Source organism: Malus domestica, chromosome 01, assembly GCF_042453785.1.
Source record: "Malus domestica chromosome 01, GDT2T_hap1".
NCBI lineage: Eukaryota > Viridiplantae > Streptophyta > Magnoliopsida > Rosales > Rosaceae > Malus > Malus domestica.
The window spans coordinates 14,056,114-14,075,039 of NC_091661.1; the positions used below are offsets into that span (position 1 = coordinate 14,056,114).

The following is an 18,926-nucleotide window of genomic DNA, read 5'->3' on the forward strand; positions in this document are numbered from 1 at the left end:
ACACACCTTAGTAACGTCAAGGGTATTTTTCGTCATTTCATACTCTCGATATGAAAATCTCGAGACAGGCTGTGACAATCTCCCCTCCTTATAGAATTTCGTCCCCGAAATTCCCATAACCAAATAACCCACTTAATATCCATAGAATAACCTTGGGTACATCTCTCTCATTCGATCTTCTGTCTCCCAGGTAGCTTCCTCTACAGAATGGTTCCTCCACAACACCTTCACCAAACTCACCGTCTTGTTCCTTAGAACCTTATCTTTCCAATCCAAGATCGTGACTGGTTCCTCGTCATATGTCAAATCCGGATTAATCTCTAACGGTTGAGGAGGGATCACATGAGAAGGATCAGAAATATAATGTCAAAGCATAGAGACATGAAACACATTATGGACCTTAGATAACTCCGGGGGCAACTCCAACCGGTAGGCAACTTCACCAACTCTTTCAGTGATCACATAAGGTCCAATATATCTCGGACTTAGCTTCCCTCTTTTTCCAAATCGTACCACACCTCTCCAAGGTGACAATTTCAAAAACACCCAATCGCCCACATTATACACTCGATCAGTAGTATGTCGATCCGCTAAACTCTTCTGTCGATCCTGGGCTGCTTTCAGGTTTGACTTAATTACCTAAACATTTTGAGTAGTCTCATCTACAATCTCTGGGCCTTCTAACACCCTTTCACCAACCTTAAACCAACATAATGGCGTTCGACACGCCCTACCATAAAGTGCCTCAAATGGTGACATACCAATGCTCGAGTGAAAACTGTTGTTGTAAGCAAACTCCATCAAGTCCAGACGATCATGCCAGGAATCACCAAATTGTAATACTGAAGATCTCAACATATCCTCCAACGTATGAATAGTCCTCTCTGATTGCCCATCAGTTTGAGGATGATAAGCTGTGCTATAAAGCAATTGCGTACCAAGAGCTTCCTGAAAAGCCACCCAGAATTTAGAAGTAAATCTTGGGTCTCGATCAGAAATAATGTTCACAGGAACTCCATGATACTTCACAATCTTCGTAATGAACAATTTAGCCAATTTATTCAGAGGATACTTTTCCCTCACTGGAATGAAATGCGCTGACTTGGTAAGTCGATCCACAATCACCCAAATACCATCGAATCCATTTCGTGTACGAGGAAGTTTATACACGAAATCCATGGTTATATTTTCCCATTTCCACTAGGGAACGGGAAGTGGCTGCATTCGCCCAAATGGCTTCTTCCTTTCTGCTTTAACTTGTTGGCAAATAATGCATCTACTCACATAATCTACAATTTCCCTTTTCATACCCGGCCAATAATAAAATGGTCGAATGGTATGATACATTTTAGTTCCTCCCGGGTGCATCGCATAAGCTGAACAATGCGCTTCATCCAAAATTTCCTTCTTTAATTCCTCATTATTCGGAACATACATTCTATTTTCCTGCATAAGCATACCATCTGATTCCCGAATTCTGAGGTCTTTCTTTTTCCCTTCACTTCTTAATTGAACTAGCTCCTGAATTTCCTCATCCACTATCTGAGCTTCGAGTATACGATCAATCAAAACTGGCCTGACTTGAAAACTAGCAAGAAAGGCTCCACTTGGATCTTCCAACTCCAACCTTACTCCAGTTGCCATTAGCTCAGCAAGAAGAGGAACACGGCTAGCATATAAGGCATTAAGCCTACCTTGAGGTTTCCTACTCAGTGCATCCGCTACCACATTAGCACGACCCGGATGATACTCAATAGTACAATCATAATCACTTAGCAATTCCATCCACCTTCGCTGCCGAAGATTAAGATCATGCTGAGTAAACAGATACTGAAGACTTTTGTGATCAGTGAAGATCTTACACTTCTCACCATACAAATAATGCCTCCAAATCTTCAAAGCAAAAACAATTGCTGCCAATTCAAGATCGTGAGTAGGATAATTCATTTCATGATTTTTCAATTGTTGAGAGGCATAGGCAATCACCTTATTATGCTGCATCAAAACACATCCCAAACCATTCAACGAAGCATCACTATAAATCTCAAAATTACCGCTATCATCAGGAAGTACCAATACTAGGGCATGAGTGAGGCAATATTTCAATTGCTGGAAACTTCGCTCACAATTCTCATCCCACTCGAATTTAACATCCTTCCTGGTCAACTTCATTAACGGCAAAGCAATCATAGAGAAATCCTGAACAAACCGTCGATAATAACCTGCTAAACCAAGAAAACTTCGTACCTCAGTGACGGTTCGAGGTTGCTCCCAATTCTCCAATGCCGTTATCTTTTGAGGATCAACTTGGATTCCTTGAGCCGATACAACATGCCCCAAAAATGCCACTTCAGTCAACCAAAATTGACATTTACTGAACTTAGCATACAACTGATGCTCCCTCAATTTCTTTAATACCAAGTTCAGATGTCGAATATGATCTGCTTTAGATTTAGAATATACCAGAATATCATCAATAAAAACAATAACAAATTTATCAAGATATTGCTGGAATACCTCATTCATCAACCTCATGAAAGCTGCAGGTGCATTAGTCAACCCAAATGGCATAACCCGAAATTCATAATGTCCGTAACGGGTTCAGAAAGCTGTCTTAGGTACATCTTCCTCTTTAATTTTCAACTGATAATAACCGGATCTCAAATCAATCTTAGAGAAGACATACGCACCTTTCAGCTGATCAAACAAATCATCGATACGAGGCAATGGATAACGGTTTTTAATCGTTACCCGGTTCAATTGCCTATAGTCAATGCATAACCTCAGAGTTCCATCTTTCTTCCTCACAAACAATACTGGAGCACCCCAAGGTGACGAACTAGGCTGAATGAAACCCTTATCAAGTAATTCTTGCAACTGAATTTTCAATTCTCTCAACTCAGCAGGAGCCATTATATAAGGAGTTAGAGATATAGGGTCAGTACCTGGAAGCAAATCAATAGAGAATTCCACCTCTCTGTTTGGCAGCAGCCCTGGCAAATCATCAGGAAATACATCAGGATAATGCCTGACCACACCAACTTCCTCTATACTGGTAGGAACAACATCATTTAATACCACATGTGCCAAATATCCCTGACAACCCTTCGATAATAATTTCCTCGCTCTTATGGCAGAAATAACACCATATCTCACCCCACCTCTTTCGCCCACAAAAGTAACCTCAGGTAGTCCAGGGTGATAAAAAGTAACTGATTTACCATAACAATCAATATGGGCACGATTATAATGCAACCAATCAGCTCCTAGAATCATATAAAAATCCACAATATCTAACGGAATAAGATCAGCTGGCATAACTATGCCCTCTACCATCACTGGACACCCAAGATACACACTATCAACATAACATTTATCTCCTCTAGGCATGGCAAACTCTAAATCAAATCCTAGAGGTGAAGGGTGAGGTTGGGTCATTTGAGCAAACGTATAAGAAATCACAGAGTGCGTAGCATCACAATCAATCAAAACCTTAACAAAATGACCAAGAACATTTAACGTACCCATGATCAAGTCGGGATGGTTCTAAGCCTCTTGCAATGAAATATGATTAACTCGCCCCTGAGCTTGCTGTCGTCCACCACGACCTCTACTGCCTTGATTACCTCGCCCCTGGGGAGCACGTCCCTGGCCTAACTGACTAGGCTGCCTCGATGATCCTACACCACCCATAGCAATTTCCCCCTGACGGGGCTGACCTCCATGATGCCACTGAGATCCACCAGCTGGCATAGATGAATAAGAAGAATAACCCCCAAAGTCTTGAGAATGCCCTGTCTGGGAATAAGGCTCCTGGGGATACTGATAAGGTCCGGGAGCATACGGAGCAGCATCCCCCTGGTAGTGGTAGGCACCACCACGACTCGACTGGCCATAACCGCATGATCCAAAGCTCTGCTGAATCGGCGCTGGAGGTGGCATAGTGGTCTGCTGCGGTCTCTGCTGACCCTGGGGACACTGAGAAGCCCGATGTCCCATTTGCCCACAAGTAAAACAAGCACCACTACCTCTCCTACACTCACCATGATGACGGAAATTACAACGGCGGTACCATGGAGCGCCAGAACCACCAGCACCACCAGAATCCCTCTGCCTCTGAAATCTAGGCCCACCAGAAAATCTACCACCACCTCTCATTGGGCCAGTAACACTAAATCCACCACTAGAAGAACTTGAACTTGCTCCACTCTTCTTAAAATTCTGAGTCTTGCGAGGTCCCGGAATAGTAATACCCTTACCTTTATCATCCTTTTTCTGACCGTCATTCTTATCCTCGTCATCGTCACTCTCACTGGGAAGATTATCAGAGTCCTCCATCCTGACCAAAATCTCGAAAAACTCATGGTAATCGGCGCAGGGAAGTGCACTGGCAAAAGTACGCCACTTCTTCTTAGATCCCAACTTGAAACGTCGAAGCATCTATCCTTGATTACCAGCTGTATGAGGGTCATAACGAGACAAATCAGTAAACTTTCTGTAGTACTCATGAGCTGTCATATTCTTCTGTTTCAATCGAGTGAATTCCTGTTTCTTGCGATCAATATACTCTGGGGGAACAAATCTTTTCTTGAAATTATCTTTAAATACTTCCCAATCAGATGCCATAGTTGGGGACATAAACTGCGTCTGATTCCTCCACCAACCTGCCGGTTCTCGACCCAAAAACCAGGTAGTGGTCTCAACCCACCTATCAGCCGGAAAGTTCCCCTGACTTTGCATTACCTGAAACGTCTTTTCAATATGATCTAGCCATTTCTCTGCCCCTTCGTGACCTTCATCACCCATAAAGCGATCCAATTTCAAATTGTACATGGTCTCCAGGGGTGTCCTCTGAGTTGGGGGAGGAGGACGAATCACATTCTGGAAAGCCTGAGCCATTGCTTCCCCCAACTGAGTAATATCAGGAAAATTAGGATTAGGAGTACGGCAGGACTCCCTACGCTCTCTACGAGGCGGCATAATTCTGACAGAAAACATCAAAAGATCATTAAAGCATTAACAATTATACAGGACTGCAACCTAAGCTCTGATACCAAACTGACACACCCCGACCCAGATGATCAAGGCGTGCTGGCCGTCACGCGAGTGTGACGTAACCATAAGCGCGACACGGAAGCAAAACACTAACATACATAAGAAGGAATTCAAACCAAACTCTAGCAGAACAACCTACTAGAATAACAGGACGGGTTATAAAGCAAACAAGTGAATTCAGAGCATAGGTTTAAGTGCAGTCAAGTAGGACTAAAATAAAAATACATCACCCTCAGGTGAGTCCTACATGTCAAGAGTCTGTCAGAATGCCGGAAAAAGACCTCGAGAGCCACCAACTGCTAACTAGAACCTGGAGGGGCGCAAAACAAAATGAGTGGGACAGTAAAATCAAATAGTTTTCCAAAACAGTTCATTAAAAACAATTCTAACCCCTCACCGTAAAAACCTGTATACTTTCCCAGAAAATAGTATATATACATATATATATACGTAACATCAAACTCAACTCAATTTCATCAACATAATATCTCAATAATGACATGCCATGCCCAAAATATGATCAGAATACATCAATATCAATCAGGTGAATGATAAATCAACCGGAGACCCTACAATGGTCCTGTACGGCTGATTCTAAAGCTCAACATCCAATCCAACCGGAGTCACCTCGGTGACCTGTACGGTTCAACCCTGCACGTCACTCGGAACTACATATAGTAGTCTGTACGATGACAGGTGTATAAATACGCTCTAGTGCTTCTCTCATCAATCATCAGCGCGCATAACTAAGGTCACCCACTAGTCGGAATCACATCTAGTGATCTGTACGACTAGCATGTCGGAACCCTCACATGGTCTGTACGACATCCACCTACTTGGATCCAAGACGAGCGTGCGGTGTGGTGAATAACAATATAAGCACTATCACCTAGGTGCAGGTCATGAGCTTTCAATGCAATCCATGATAAATAACTTAGCTGAAAATAAATAAACTCACATGAGCGTCCACCGCGTCATTTCACATATATATATATGTTAATTATCAAACTAAATATCTCAACAGTTTCATGCATGGCAAATAGATTCATAATTTTCACATAAACGGATTTTCTGGGAAAAACAGTTGTATATAGGTAAATACGAAATCAAAACTGCCCACTCACTGATAAGTCGAGGGGTCGTAACCCCCGTGGCATCCCTGGATACGCTCGTCCTCGGGATACGTGTCACCTATATGCAAAACAACTATAAAAACGTTAATTTTAAACACATCACCAATAATTCGAAATAACTTCTCATACGATGCTCAAATTGGGTATATGAATATACCACATCGACCTACTCGACATCATGGACGTCGCATAATTTTTAGAAAATTTTTTGGAGGTCCCACGCACCCCCACGCGCCGTGGGTTGCACGGGTCCACACACCCCCCGCGCGCATCTTCTTCCTCCTTGGCTCGCCGGACTGGTTTTTCCAGCGGCCGGTTTCCGGCGAGTTTTGAAACTCTTTGTTCTCCTTCGTTTTTCACCCATTTTCTTCGTATTTTATATCAAATTGAAACCCCAACCATGAAGAATCACGATAGACTAGTTTAAGGCTCTAAAAATCAAGAAATCTCATCGGGAAAATTCTAAGAAATTCGGCCAAACTTGAACCACGTGATCCCGACGTCCAAATCCTTCAAACGAAGTACTCCGAGCCTCCTTGGGACCTCACTAAGCTCACTACAAGCTTAGAATTCCCTGAAAATCAACATTTTACGTTCGCATGAACAGTGACCAAAAATGGAGGTTCGGGTTTCACATGATTCCGAGGGTTTCACTTCCTAAAACTAGTACCATTCAACTTAAAATGACTCAAGGATGAAGATGCATACCTTGGTTGCCTCGATCCGTCGAGTTTTGGGGATTTTTGGGGGTGTCCGTACGTATGGGTGTGTAGAGAGAGAGGGAGTCGGGATGGAGGAGAGAGAGAGAGAGAGAGAGAGAGCCACGGAATAGAGAGAAGGAAATGTGAGGGTGTAGGGGTCCAGAGTCAATCCACACCATCCATTTCTAATTCCCTAACCAAACAACAATCCAACCTTTCAATATTCTTATCTAACTTAAATAATATTACCAATAGGTTAGGAAAATATGAAATATCTAAAACATGTCACTCACACACCTTAGTAACGTCAAGGGTATTTTCGTCATTTCATACTCTTGATATGAAAATCTCGAGACGGGCTGTGACAACCCAAGTTGTGGGCCCCGTGGCAGAGGAGAAGAGCAACGGCTGCAATGTTCTGGCATTTTACAAACCAGAAGGAGAGAAGAAGACAATCAATTTCTATTCAAAAAATATCCCAAGTCATGTGCTATCTAGGCCACATGAGTTTTTAAGTAAAACGGTGAGCATTGATGTGTTGTATGTCAACACCACCTAGGTCACGTGGGAGGCTGATAACCTCACCAATTTTTATTAAAAAAGAAAAACAAAAATACTCGATTTTCTAAGAAAGTCCACCCCACCCAAATTAACTCCCTAATCCTCTATTTCTTAAATCCCACTCCACCCAACCAAAGTCCACCATCATCAGCACACCACCAATCTCTTCCCCAAACTTCACGTACCTATCAACACTTCAAGACCAACTTAATTAGGCATTTCAAGATCAATTTGATATTTATATTCATTCTATTTGTTTGAGAATTAACTTTTTTTAATCACAAGGAATTAGTGATCTTGTTAAAAAATGATGGAAATTGTTACACTAAATTGTTGTTTGTATAAAGATTATGAATAAAAAGTTGTAATTTATTGTTTAATATTTCAATGGTATTTTCATCTATTGTTTTTTAACTTGAATATTGGGATCATCCTATATTAAAATTCTGGATCCGCCACTGTTTGTATCGATGGATATACCAAAATATTCAAATGGATTAATGTACCTAAATGAAGAACATACAAAATTGTTATCAAAATATATATTATAAAAAAAATTAGTTGCCTAAATGTAGACATTAGAATATATTATGATGAATGAAATAAAAATTAAATTTAAATGTAATTAATACATTAAAATAAAAATAAAAAGATAAATAAAACATCAAAATATAACTAAGGGAAATTTTATTTGAACCCATACAACCTCTTTTTACACCCAACTTACGCTCTACACCTATATTATTTTTAATTAAATTATTAATATCTCTTTAAACCCAAACTACCCTCACAAACACAATTCAATATATAAATTTATCTTTACACCCATTTAAAAAATAAAAAAATCAAATCAGTGTTTTGAAAATCATTCTTAATCCTTTTTTTTTCTTTCTGATTTTGCTCAATCCCATATCTGTTTTAATTAATCTTTCATCAATTGATTTTGCTTAATCCCATATAGATGATTAAAAAAATGGAGTTTTAACGAAAAGCCCACTGTACTGTTCACTTTAACGAAAAACCACATTTTTACACCAAAAAGTCAAACCTGGTACTATTCACTTTACCCTTTATTTTGTCCTTATCATTAAAACTCAAAGTTTTCAAGCCATTTTCATTAGTTTTTCTTAAAAAAAATTAAAAAATTGAAATCCCATATGTTTTTATTTTATTTTTTGTTCAATCAGGATGCATTTTTTGTAAATGATCAAAATTGGATCATAAAATCCCTCCAATATTTAGTACAAAATCCAAAAGTTTCACATGGTCCATTGGATCATCTTTTCATTCATGTGATATGAAGTTTGAAGAACCCTTGGTTGCTTTGAATCCATAAACAATAACATAAGCATCTAAAAACTCAGAAGTAACATCGAGCTAGTACAATCATAATATTGCTGCACTAAAGGCTTATGCATTTTCAGGGAAGATAAGCAACATAATGAGAGTCTCGTAACTAGGAAAGAGATAAACAAGGTCGGAGCGTTTTTGCCAACTCGAAGTCCTGGAACTGAAATGCAGGTGCACAAGTACATCCCACAAGAAAGTAGTGAGAGTCTCGGCATCCTTTAGAGCAGCTTTGAGCAATGCTCCATCTGGTGAAATGTTGTAGTCCTTTGTTGGAAAGGAACCAAATTAACCACACATTTGGAGGCACTGTGTACTGGGCAGGTTAACTTGACATTTTCATCTTCACCCAACTCTAGATTAAAACGCCAGGTTTCATCCATCGGTGTGCGATGAAAGCGCGACATGTTCCCAGATGGCAACAAGAAGTTGATTGATTATTTGTATATATGGGTTTACTGATAAATTTTAGTTTTATTGTTCATTTCATTTTGCACTTGATAGTAATTATGCAATAGGATAAGAAAGATAATTCATATTTAAAGTTTAAGTTGGGGATAGAAATAAGTTATATGGATTCAAATAAAATTTCCCTATAACTAATGAATGAGATGATTAAATGTACTAGGGACTAAAATTAGATTTTAATCTTAAACAAGGTTATAGTCTAAAACTCATCTTTTTCCTCTGCGCCTGACCCCGAGCTTCCTGCCGTTGATGGTGCTCCTGCCAAGCATAATCCTGAATATGTTTCGTGGTATAAAACTGATCAACCGGCGTGCAGCAATCTTGTTTCTACTCTTTTTGAGTTTGTTCTCTAGCTAGTGGTTGGCCTCGACTCCGCTAAGGCTATTTAGGATTGTCTCCATCAACACTTTTCTCAAATCTTTGTGGCTAAAAATGCTAATTTGCATTTCCGCCTCCATTTGTATAGATAATAAAATAATGATAAAATGTAAAAATAGAAGCAGAAGAATACACAAAGTACATCCATCCAACAAGTTCAATATTTTAAACAGTAAGCATATAATCATTATGAGGAGTATTCGTGGATGATAGACTAAATTCTTTGGGGTGTGCTATCCACACACCCCAAATTACTTCTCACACACCCTTATTAATTTCTATCCGTTGATCTTATTCAATTTATCTGATCCGACGGCCGAAAATTAGAAGGGTGCGTGAGAAGTAAAATGAGGTGTGTGGATATCACACCCCAATTCTTTTTGTTCATGATCCTTGTGTTGAATTAGACATAGACTAAATTATTTAACCTTCTTGTATCTAGTTTATTTCTTTTCTTTGTATGTATTCCCTCAAAAGTGCTCCAATTCATTTCACAATTGGATGAACTTGTAGTCAATCCATCATTTGCAAATTAGGTACACCATTTCCATAAGTATACCGCCATGAAACTAAAAAAGAAAAAAGCACACAATTAATAAAACAAATAATTAAAAAAAATAAAAAACCAAACCTCCGAGGAGCCGCCTAGCTTTAGACCGATTTTTCAAAATGATTTGCACTAAATTGCAGCAGGTCTTCACCGCCTAGGCCGATTTTTAGAACACTACTCTGATCATAGCCTTTCTTCCAACCCACTGCATCAAATACCGCATTCTATTAGTGTAGAATATGGCTTGTAATAAAAAAATAAAATAAAATAAAAAAACTATTATAAAAAATAAGAATTAAATTATATAAGGTAAAAAAACCATTTATGATATGTTGGAATCATTTGATTTTTGAGTTTCACCGTTTACTACAATATAGGTATAAGAATCATTTTACTTCTTAATTTTTGGTATGCTTACTAACACATAAGTTATTCCTCGTTAGTAACTAATTGATTAGGGAGCTTCTATGAGGAGAGCAACTTGGGTTGGGCCAACTCAAATCCTTCCATGTAGAATTCAACTTCAACAAATCATTTATTGGGTTGGGTTAATGCTTTGCCCTCCCATTTCAACCTAAACCAACCTGATTTCTAGCCTAAAATGCTCATGCACATATAATCGTCTCACTTTATATTATTATGGGAATTTTAACGAAAAGCACCCGGTACTGTTCACTTTAACGAAAAACCATATTTTTACACTAAAAAGTCAATCCTGGTACTATTCACTTTACCCTTTATTTTGTCCTTATCATTAAAACTCAAAGTTTTCAAGCCCTTTTCATTAGTTTTCCTTATTATATAATCTAGGTACAAGTTTGGTCCTCAATCTATTCCAGATCACGCTTAGACTTCCTACACGAGGTTTTGGGAGTTCCTCCATTAGAATTGGTATCAGCATTCATTGAACCATCTGAAGTAGACATAGCGTGGTAGAGTGATTTGGTCAGGAGATATGAGTCAACTCTCAACGAGAGCACCAATTATTGAAATTAAATTTGCGCACCGCTGCAGACGGAGTAGCTGGACAAATTCGACTACTTGTAAAAGAACAAAAACCCACAATTAACCTAAGGTATCAGTGGGGTACTGTCCAAAGGCTTTCCAATGATTAAGTTAGTAAGCAGTATTGAGATTCAAGCAATAGACAAGATAATAATGTGTGCGATAATTGCGTTACCAGAAGTGTGCCCTAGATGAGGGTATTTATCACTAGAATAATGTATGCGATAATTGCATTCCCAGAAGTGTGCCCTAGATGAGGGTATTTATACTAGTGAGGAGAGAGACATTCCATGATACATAATTCATATTAAACCGGAAGTATTTAAGAGGTTATATAAGACTAGATATTTGTGTAGTCTTTATTTGCGGTCCACGTCAATTCCTAGATTGTAGGAATCTTCAATAATACAAAAAACCTATCGATTCCTCAATCAAATTAGGTTTCCGTGTTTTGTAGAACAAAAATGATCAATCTCATAAAAGTCGACGGACTTCGACCACCTTTTTAGAGCACATCAAGATGTGAAATCACTGGCACGTCTGAACAGCTTAATTTGGTTAGAGATGTTGAGTTCACGACGGACTTTTCAAATATACGTATTCTGATCCGTCTAATAAATTCTAAAAGATCATGGTCCCACGTTAACGTCTGGATTCAATTATACAATAACATTTACAGAAATTTATACATGGGATTATATTATTCAACGGAAACAATGTAATAAAATGAAATAAACTGTTTTATGTAAATCTCTCTTTTTTGATTTGGGTTGAATTTTCAATTTTCAGACCCCAAAATCAGAAAACGCAGAAATTGAATTGCCGTAGTCACCACTGACCAGCACAGCTTCCAAGTCGTCCCTCCCTCTCTCCTTTCCCCAAATGGCTCTACTTGGGGACGACGGTCGTGGTTACGAACTCGCCTGCCAACTCGAATCCTGCAACGTCTGGCGCACATGGCTCGGCGATTCCACCTACGCCATCTTCGCCCCCTTCCTCATTTCCCCTTCAACCTGGGAAGCTTTCATGGACTCCAAATCTAGGCCTCACCTCCATCTCCAACTCCGCGCTCGAGCTCTTCTTTTCGATAAGGCCTGCGTTTCCCTCTTCCTCCACCCCAATTCCTCCACCTCCTCCTCTTCTTCTTCAATCGCCGTTTCCAAGCTCAATCCCAATTGTGAGTTTCTGAGTCTCTCGTTGCTTTCGTTTCGGCTTAATTTCATGGCTTCTCATGGCTGCCATTGCTTTTGTGTGCAGATTTGCAGCTCCACCCGGACGACGTCTACTTCACTCTAGATAATTCGTCTCAGGATGGGGTTCAAGTTCAACAGCGTGACGCTTCGGTGCCGTCCAAGGTATGATTTTCGAGCTTTCGTTGATTGTGCCCTGAATGTGTTAGTGCAGTAATCTGAAATTAGTTCATGGATTTTGTATGTTTATGCATTTTCGAATTTCGTTATAATTTTCTTTATGTGAAGTATGTGTGGAATCATTTTTAAGAAAATGTGGAATTCACTCACCTCGTTTGCATATGAATTCCACGTTTTCTTTCATGTGTTTCAAAAACTTGGTTACTGAGAATTCAATGGAAATGGGTTATAAAAATGTCCTCAGATTTCATCTCGCAGAATTCGTATGGATGCATAAGTGATTAGCTCCTCATCATTTAGCAAAATGCGCCAATTCAGTTGGCGAAGTTTATTACCTGGTGTACCCAAAACAATATGAATTCTAGAATCTAAAAATGCGCCAATTCAGTTGGCGGAGTTTATTACCTGGTGTACCCAAAACAATATGAATTCTAGAATCTAAAAATGCGCCGATTCAGTTGGTGGAGTTTATTACCTGGTGTACCCAAAACAATATGAATTCTAGAATCTAAAAATGCGCCGATTCAGTTGGTGGAGTTTATTACCTGGTGTACCCAAAACAATATGAATTCTAGAATCTAAGGGGTTGTTTGGTATCCTTTTTGGATCCAATTGTTTGTTTCTGGACGAATAAGTATTAAGTAATTTAGCTGCATTCATTATTTTTTAAAACAAAAAATGGGACCCAAGAAGGGTACCAAACAGGCCCACATTCTAGTCCAACCGCGATACAATTATAAATTGAACTGAACTTATGAACTTAAGTCAAAAGAAACGTGGAAGGAAACTTAAGCAAAAAGTTAGAAACAGAACCTTTGGAGACTGGAGAATTGTTATATATTTATAGTGTATGACTGTTTTCAGGTTCAATCTAAAGCAGCTTTTGGTGCTGGATCAAGATATGGAGAATCTGAAATTGATAACATATCATTGAGATTCAAAAATGGAGAGCTGCCTGAAACATGGTATAATCAGTTTATTGAGAGATATAGAATGAGCAAACCCTATAGGTTGTCTTCGGTGGAGCGAGAATCAGAGAAACGTACCCCAGAGGAGATGTCTGCTTACCTTAAGCTTCTTGAGAGTCATAAGAAAAGACGAGTAGCTTTCAAAGAAAATCCAAATATGGGATATGGAAATCCCATCCAAGATGCATCACATATGAATCCAAGTTCTCTTTTAGATGGTTCAGTTGATAGTGAAACATCTTTTTTCCCGGAAACAATGTTTACATTCAACTGTGTTCCTGATAGTGCACTTCCACCTTTGAATAGAGTGGGTGACAACAAAAAAGTGGAATGTTATGGAGTTCTTGATACATTGCCTCAGATAATGACTAGGAGTCCCGTTATGCTTGAGAGGCTTGGCATCAGGCCTGAATACCTCAGCATGGAACAAGGAGGAATCTTACATCGCGGAAAAAATGCTTCTGGAGGGAACAAAAAATGTCTTAGTCAAGAGCAAGCAACACAGTTATCTCAAAAGGTAGTAGCTAGGATGATGACAAATATTGGGTTTGAAGGTACTACAGAAGTTCCAATTGATGTTTTCTCTCAGTTACTAAGCTGCCATATCCTGAAGTTGGGTGGCAGCTTGAAACTTCTTGCTGATAGTTACAGAAAGCAGTGCTCAGCCCTTGAACTGCTAAAGATGTTCCTTCAAACTGTGGGATATGGGTGAGTTTACAAACCACTTTTCTCTTTTTTGTTGAGATTTAGTCTTATCTAGTGGTAGTTTTCTTAAAATTACTTTCACATTGTTGGTTCATGTGTTAATTTATTTATGATCTATTACTTAAGCTGGTATGAATTCTCCTGGTGAAAAGAGGGTAAAATGATTGATCAAAATAATATGATATTATAGTCTCCGGATTAATGATTAAACTAGCCTCTAGCCACACACCTACGAGTGTAGCAATTGTCTCTTTTGTATTTTATTTTTAAAAATTGAATTTGGATGTGTTTAAAAGATTAAAATAAAAACAAAAATAGATGTTGATAACTACTCCTCCTGTACGTGAGGTAGTTTTGATTTGAATTTTACAGTTTGTCCGTTCTTAATTAAATTGCATTCTTTAAAAATTTCAAGAAGGGAGGGGCATTTTTTGTAATCATGAAAGCTCCCTTTTTGCCTTCTCACTTTATACAGATGAACTTCTTCCAGGGTGTTAATCACGGTTTTAAGAGTATTTTACTTGAAATTTGCTTCAGACACTCATCTTAGCAGCTAATAAATAGTACTGAACTCATCTAGGAGACTGAACCTTTTTTTTAGGCTATGGGGAATTTCACCCTGCCCGTGACCATAGTCAAGCAGACTCTAGGAGACCGAACTTAACAATCCTGAATAATCTCATAATGGAAGATGCCCTGTAAATGTTAAGGCGATTATATATTTTTAGCACTAAAGTAAATTAACAATAGAAGGGCTATGACCGTTAACATAATTTTAAGAATGGGCTTGTCTGTGACTTTGAGACTGGCAGAGCGAAATCTAAGGACGTTAGGTTTGGACTTTCAATTTAAACTCTTCCCTTCCATTATCAACATTGTATTGTGTTTGTGCCAATTAATCATGTAATAATTCAAGTTTCTAGTGTATCCATTACTTACGTGTTTTTGTTTTTTCCACAAGTAATTTTGGTGCTCTGGTGGAGCAAGTCAAAGATGGCTCCAAGAATTTTCAGCAAACTCAGCAGCAAATTCACGGAATCCAGTCTCAGTTGCAGCCACAGCACCAGAATCTTATTCGACTACCCCAACAAGTATTGATAATTTCAATTGTTTCCTTTATAAATTTTACAATTTGAACCCGATCCTTGTGTATAAGTTATTTTATGGATCGTTAATGGGTTATCTGTTAGCCGACCCCACTTAGTGGGAAAAGGCTTTGTTGTTGTTGTTGTTGTTGTTAATGGGTTATCTGTGGGGATGCTGTACGTATTTCCTCAGTTTCCCAAAATAGCTTCTGAAGTTTATGGAGTTGTAGGGGTTTTGTAGTTTCGAAATGCTGATCTTTTTTCAGAAAAAAGAAAAAGAAAAAGTTGATCTTTGCATAGTACGATATTATTAATAATGGTTTCTTTTATTACATTGTTAGGCCCGACAAATGCATCCACAGGTGCAACAAATTGCCCATTCCAAAAACGTGCCTTTACAGCAGCAGCAGCAGTTAGAAAGAATGCGAAGACGTCAACCATCCACTCCTCGCACGGGTATGGATATGGAGAAGGATAGACCAATGGTACAGGTCAAGATTGAAGCCCCATCAGAGTTACCCATGGATGGTAATGCCTTCAACAGTTTCAATAGCAGACATCCACAGATGCAGTTCAGGCAGCAGCAAATTCCTCCAATGTCGAATCTTACAATGTCAAATGTCCACGCTCAGTCGGGCAATCAATTTAGACAGATGGCTTCCCAAATTCCTCAAGTCCAAGCACAGTAAGGAAAATCTGAAGAATAAAATTATTAATTGTCCATACGAGTAATGCTTCACTGACATTCTGGAACTCGCTCATGTGTGCAGGAACATGAGTGTTCTGAGGGCTCCACCCGTGAAGGTGGAAGGATTCCAGGAATTGATGGGCGGAGATACTTCATCAAAGCATGACTCCGATGAAAATAGATTGACCTCTCCCTCAAGTAAATAACTTGCTGCGTCTGAACAGTCGGTATAAACTTCTACCTTATGTGCTTGCTACCTGTTCTGACCCTCAGTACCTTCTTACATCTGTTGTAAAAGCTCACTTTGTATGCTAACCGTTGCTTGACGCTAATGAATTTCTTTTCGCTCTATCATTTTTATCTTGGTCATCAATTGTTTGGAAAATTGTTCCTCTCTTTTAATCGCTTATTTTTATAGTTTTATACGTACGCATAAGTGATAGTTTTGGTTAAGAAGCAAAGGGAGTTCAATTTCAAAGTTGTAGTTCACAATATTTTGGTTAACTCGAAGTCGTTAAAAATGATTAATTTGGGTGGACCAGTTAGTGTTGACTAGAATTCAGTAGGTTAACACAAAAGAGACAACATGAACACTTTGGTTAACACAAATTTCGGTCCCTAATTAGAGGTTAATATCAAAGCCTTAAGGGATCTTTTCCCTTGGATTCTCAGTTGTAGGAAAACCGTGGAATGTAAGCAAGAGATTGCACGGATGATTTAGCTACATTGGAACCACCATTCTCCTAATCCTTATAGGACAGGGCCGAAAAGAGTAACTTGCTAGTGGTTAGATGCCTTTTGAGGGCTGCTCACTCGGGCACCTGGGTTATGCGCATGGTTAATTCGCCCATGATTCAGCTAGATAGTCTATTGATAACGTATCCCACCATATTGATAGGATATAGATGGTGTGTCGTCATTGTACTATTTATACTGTTAATACGGGTCATGCGCAAATCATGTGCACAACCTAAGTGCGAGGGTGAACCTTACTGTAGAACTTTTTACTCTTTTTCAGATGCCTATGACTTACTAGAACGACATACTTGAAAAAAGATTTTCAATCCATAAAAAATTGCTATCAAGGTTTTTATGATTTTAGATATATTAAGAATATCAGACCAAAACAAATACTAAAATTAAGTTGATAATACTAAAATTCATTTCAGAAAATATAAAAGTGCATACAAATCACACAACAAGGTGGCCTCTTTCCGGGGCAAAAACGTACAAACCTCATGTATGCTTTTCCAAATGCTCCACGCATTTGTCCATGTATCTATCATGGAGGTCCTTATCTCCAAATAATGCACTGTATTCTTTGGCTCCATCCCTGTAAGCCTTCCCTTCCTCATCCACCACAACCAAATTCAGTGACTTAGCCACCCAGTTCTTCGTAAACGATCCATCGTCTTCGTTTCTTGGCACCTCAATTCCAATCTTCTTGTCCCAAAACCTGGCGTTTAACCCTTGGTCATATAAGAAGGGCAACATGATAAGAGGTCGACCATAGTGTAGTCCTTCTATGAGCGAACTCCAACCGCAGTGTGTCAGGAATCCCCCGGTTGCCTTGTGAGCCAAGATTTTGTGTTGAGCTGCCCAAGTTGTCCAAACAATCCCACGACCCTTGACCCGGTCCTCGAACTCCTCCGGCAGCTTGACGGAATCAGCAACTTTTGACCAACCGGGCCTCCCAAGGACCCCAAAAAAAAGGGGCAACCCGGATAGCTCTAGTCCAAGAGCCGACTCAGTGAAGTCTTGTTGACTTAAATTAAACTCCCTTCCGAGTGCAGTGTATAAACTACATTCTGTTTCTCTTGGTTGTCCAACCACTCACAAATTAAGGGCCAGTTGCTATCTTCTTTCTCTTCACTGGATTGATCAAAATCCATTGGTGGCAATAACCCTAGTGGAATCACAGTGAGTTTGGAGGAAATAAAAATACCTTGGTCAAGTCCGTCATGAGCTAATTTTAGGTATGGCACGTCCGTGGTGGCCTCTGCATTCTCCGGGAGGCTTTCGACGCACCGTAGCGGGATTTGGACTAAGTTGATCCAAGGAATTAAGTCTGGTGGGATTTTGGGGAGGCGTTGGATGTTTCTTGGGGTGGATATGAAGGAAACTTTGTGACCCCTCCGAGCTATGTGCTTGGCAACCTCAAGAAATGGTATATCTGACCTAATGCCAGCCATGGAAATAAGGCTATGTGAAGAAGCTTCTTAGGTTCAATTAAGGAGCTCATGGTGGTGGGGGTTAGAGCTCATGATAAGCTCATATTACTCTTTATAGGCTTGCTCGAACATGCGTACTTAATTGAGATTTCAAAAGATTTTAAAAGAGGTATAAATTTATGGAGTTTTAATGAACTTCCAAGAAATCTATATGATTTTTGAGTAAATTCTCTCTAAAAGGGAGGTGATTTTTTTAAAAGCCTAAAAAAAACCCAATGAAATCCATTTAAATCCACCAAAATCCTTTGCGTTTTAATTATTTTAAATCCAAATCCTAATTCAATGCACTTGTAACTTTATAGATTCATTTAAAATTTTAATTTATTACTTCAGATTTAAAACAATTATTTAAAATAGCAATTGAATATCCTTAAATTAGTTTCATTTTACGAACGATAGCGTTATTGAATTAAATTGTTAGTTGTTAAGGGAAGTGGTGTTCACCACCCTATTAAATTTTCTTAGACGAGTTTAAATTTAGATATTTGTGTAGTAAGAGATTAAATCAAACTCATCCAACAGTAATCAATAAGGTGGAGAACAAAAATATTTCCTTAATACATAGGCAAGAGAATTTGTTGGATTTTGCAACCAAGACGAAACTCATCAAAATATTAGCTAGGGAGAGAGGTATTTGCAAAGACAAAAAACTTAGGAACTGTATTGATGTAGAGTTCAATG

At 38.9% G+C, this 18,926-nt stretch overlaps 2 protein-coding genes and 1 pseudogene across 2 annotated transcripts; 1 reads left to right on the forward strand and 2 right to left on the reverse strand.

Moving 5' to 3' along the window:
* Positions 1-4,440: 4,440 nt before the first annotated feature.
* LOC139197066 (uncharacterized) lies at positions 4,441-4,980 on the reverse strand. Its single transcript, XM_070823658.1, has one exon. The coding sequence runs from the start codon at positions 4,978-4,980 to the stop codon at positions 4,441-4,443; it is 540 nt and encodes a 179-aa protein (XP_070679759.1).
* A 6,909-nt stretch (positions 4,981-11,889) lies between these two features.
* On the forward strand, positions 11,890-16,368 carry LOC103455317 (uncharacterized). Its single transcript, XM_008394931.4, has 6 exons — positions 11,890-12,375; positions 12,456-12,553; positions 13,433-14,244; positions 15,203-15,332; positions 15,668-16,011; positions 16,097-16,368. The coding sequence occupies exons 1-6, from the start codon at positions 12,081-12,083 to the stop codon at positions 16,218-16,220; spliced, it is 1,803 nt and encodes a 600-aa protein (XP_008393153.2). The 5' UTR covers positions 11,890-12,080; the 3' UTR covers positions 16,221-16,368.
* Positions 16,369-17,153: 785 nt separating this feature from the next.
* Positions 17,154-18,317, reverse strand: LOC103401736 (putative UDP-rhamnose:rhamnosyltransferase 1; annotated as a pseudogene).
* Positions 18,318-18,926: the final 609 nt, after the last annotated feature.

Excerpts from the sequence above, each read along its gene's own strand:
- LOC103455317 (XM_008394931.4), top strand. The coding sequence starts at position 12,081 with ATGGCTCTACTTGGGGACGACGGTCGTGGTTACGAACTCGCCTGCCAA. Across the intron at positions 14,245-15,202 it reads CTTCAAACTGTGGGATATGG|TAATTTTGGTGCTCTGGTGG; the intron begins GTGAGTTTACAA and ends TTTTTCCACAAG. Across the intron at positions 15,333-15,667 it reads TTATTCGACTACCCCAACAA|GCCCGACAAATGCATCCACA; the intron begins GTATTGATAATT and ends TTACATTGTTAG.
- LOC139197066 (XM_070823658.1), bottom strand. The coding sequence starts at position 4,980 with ATGCCGCCTCGTAGAGAGCGTAGGGAGTCCTGCCGTACTCCTAATCCT.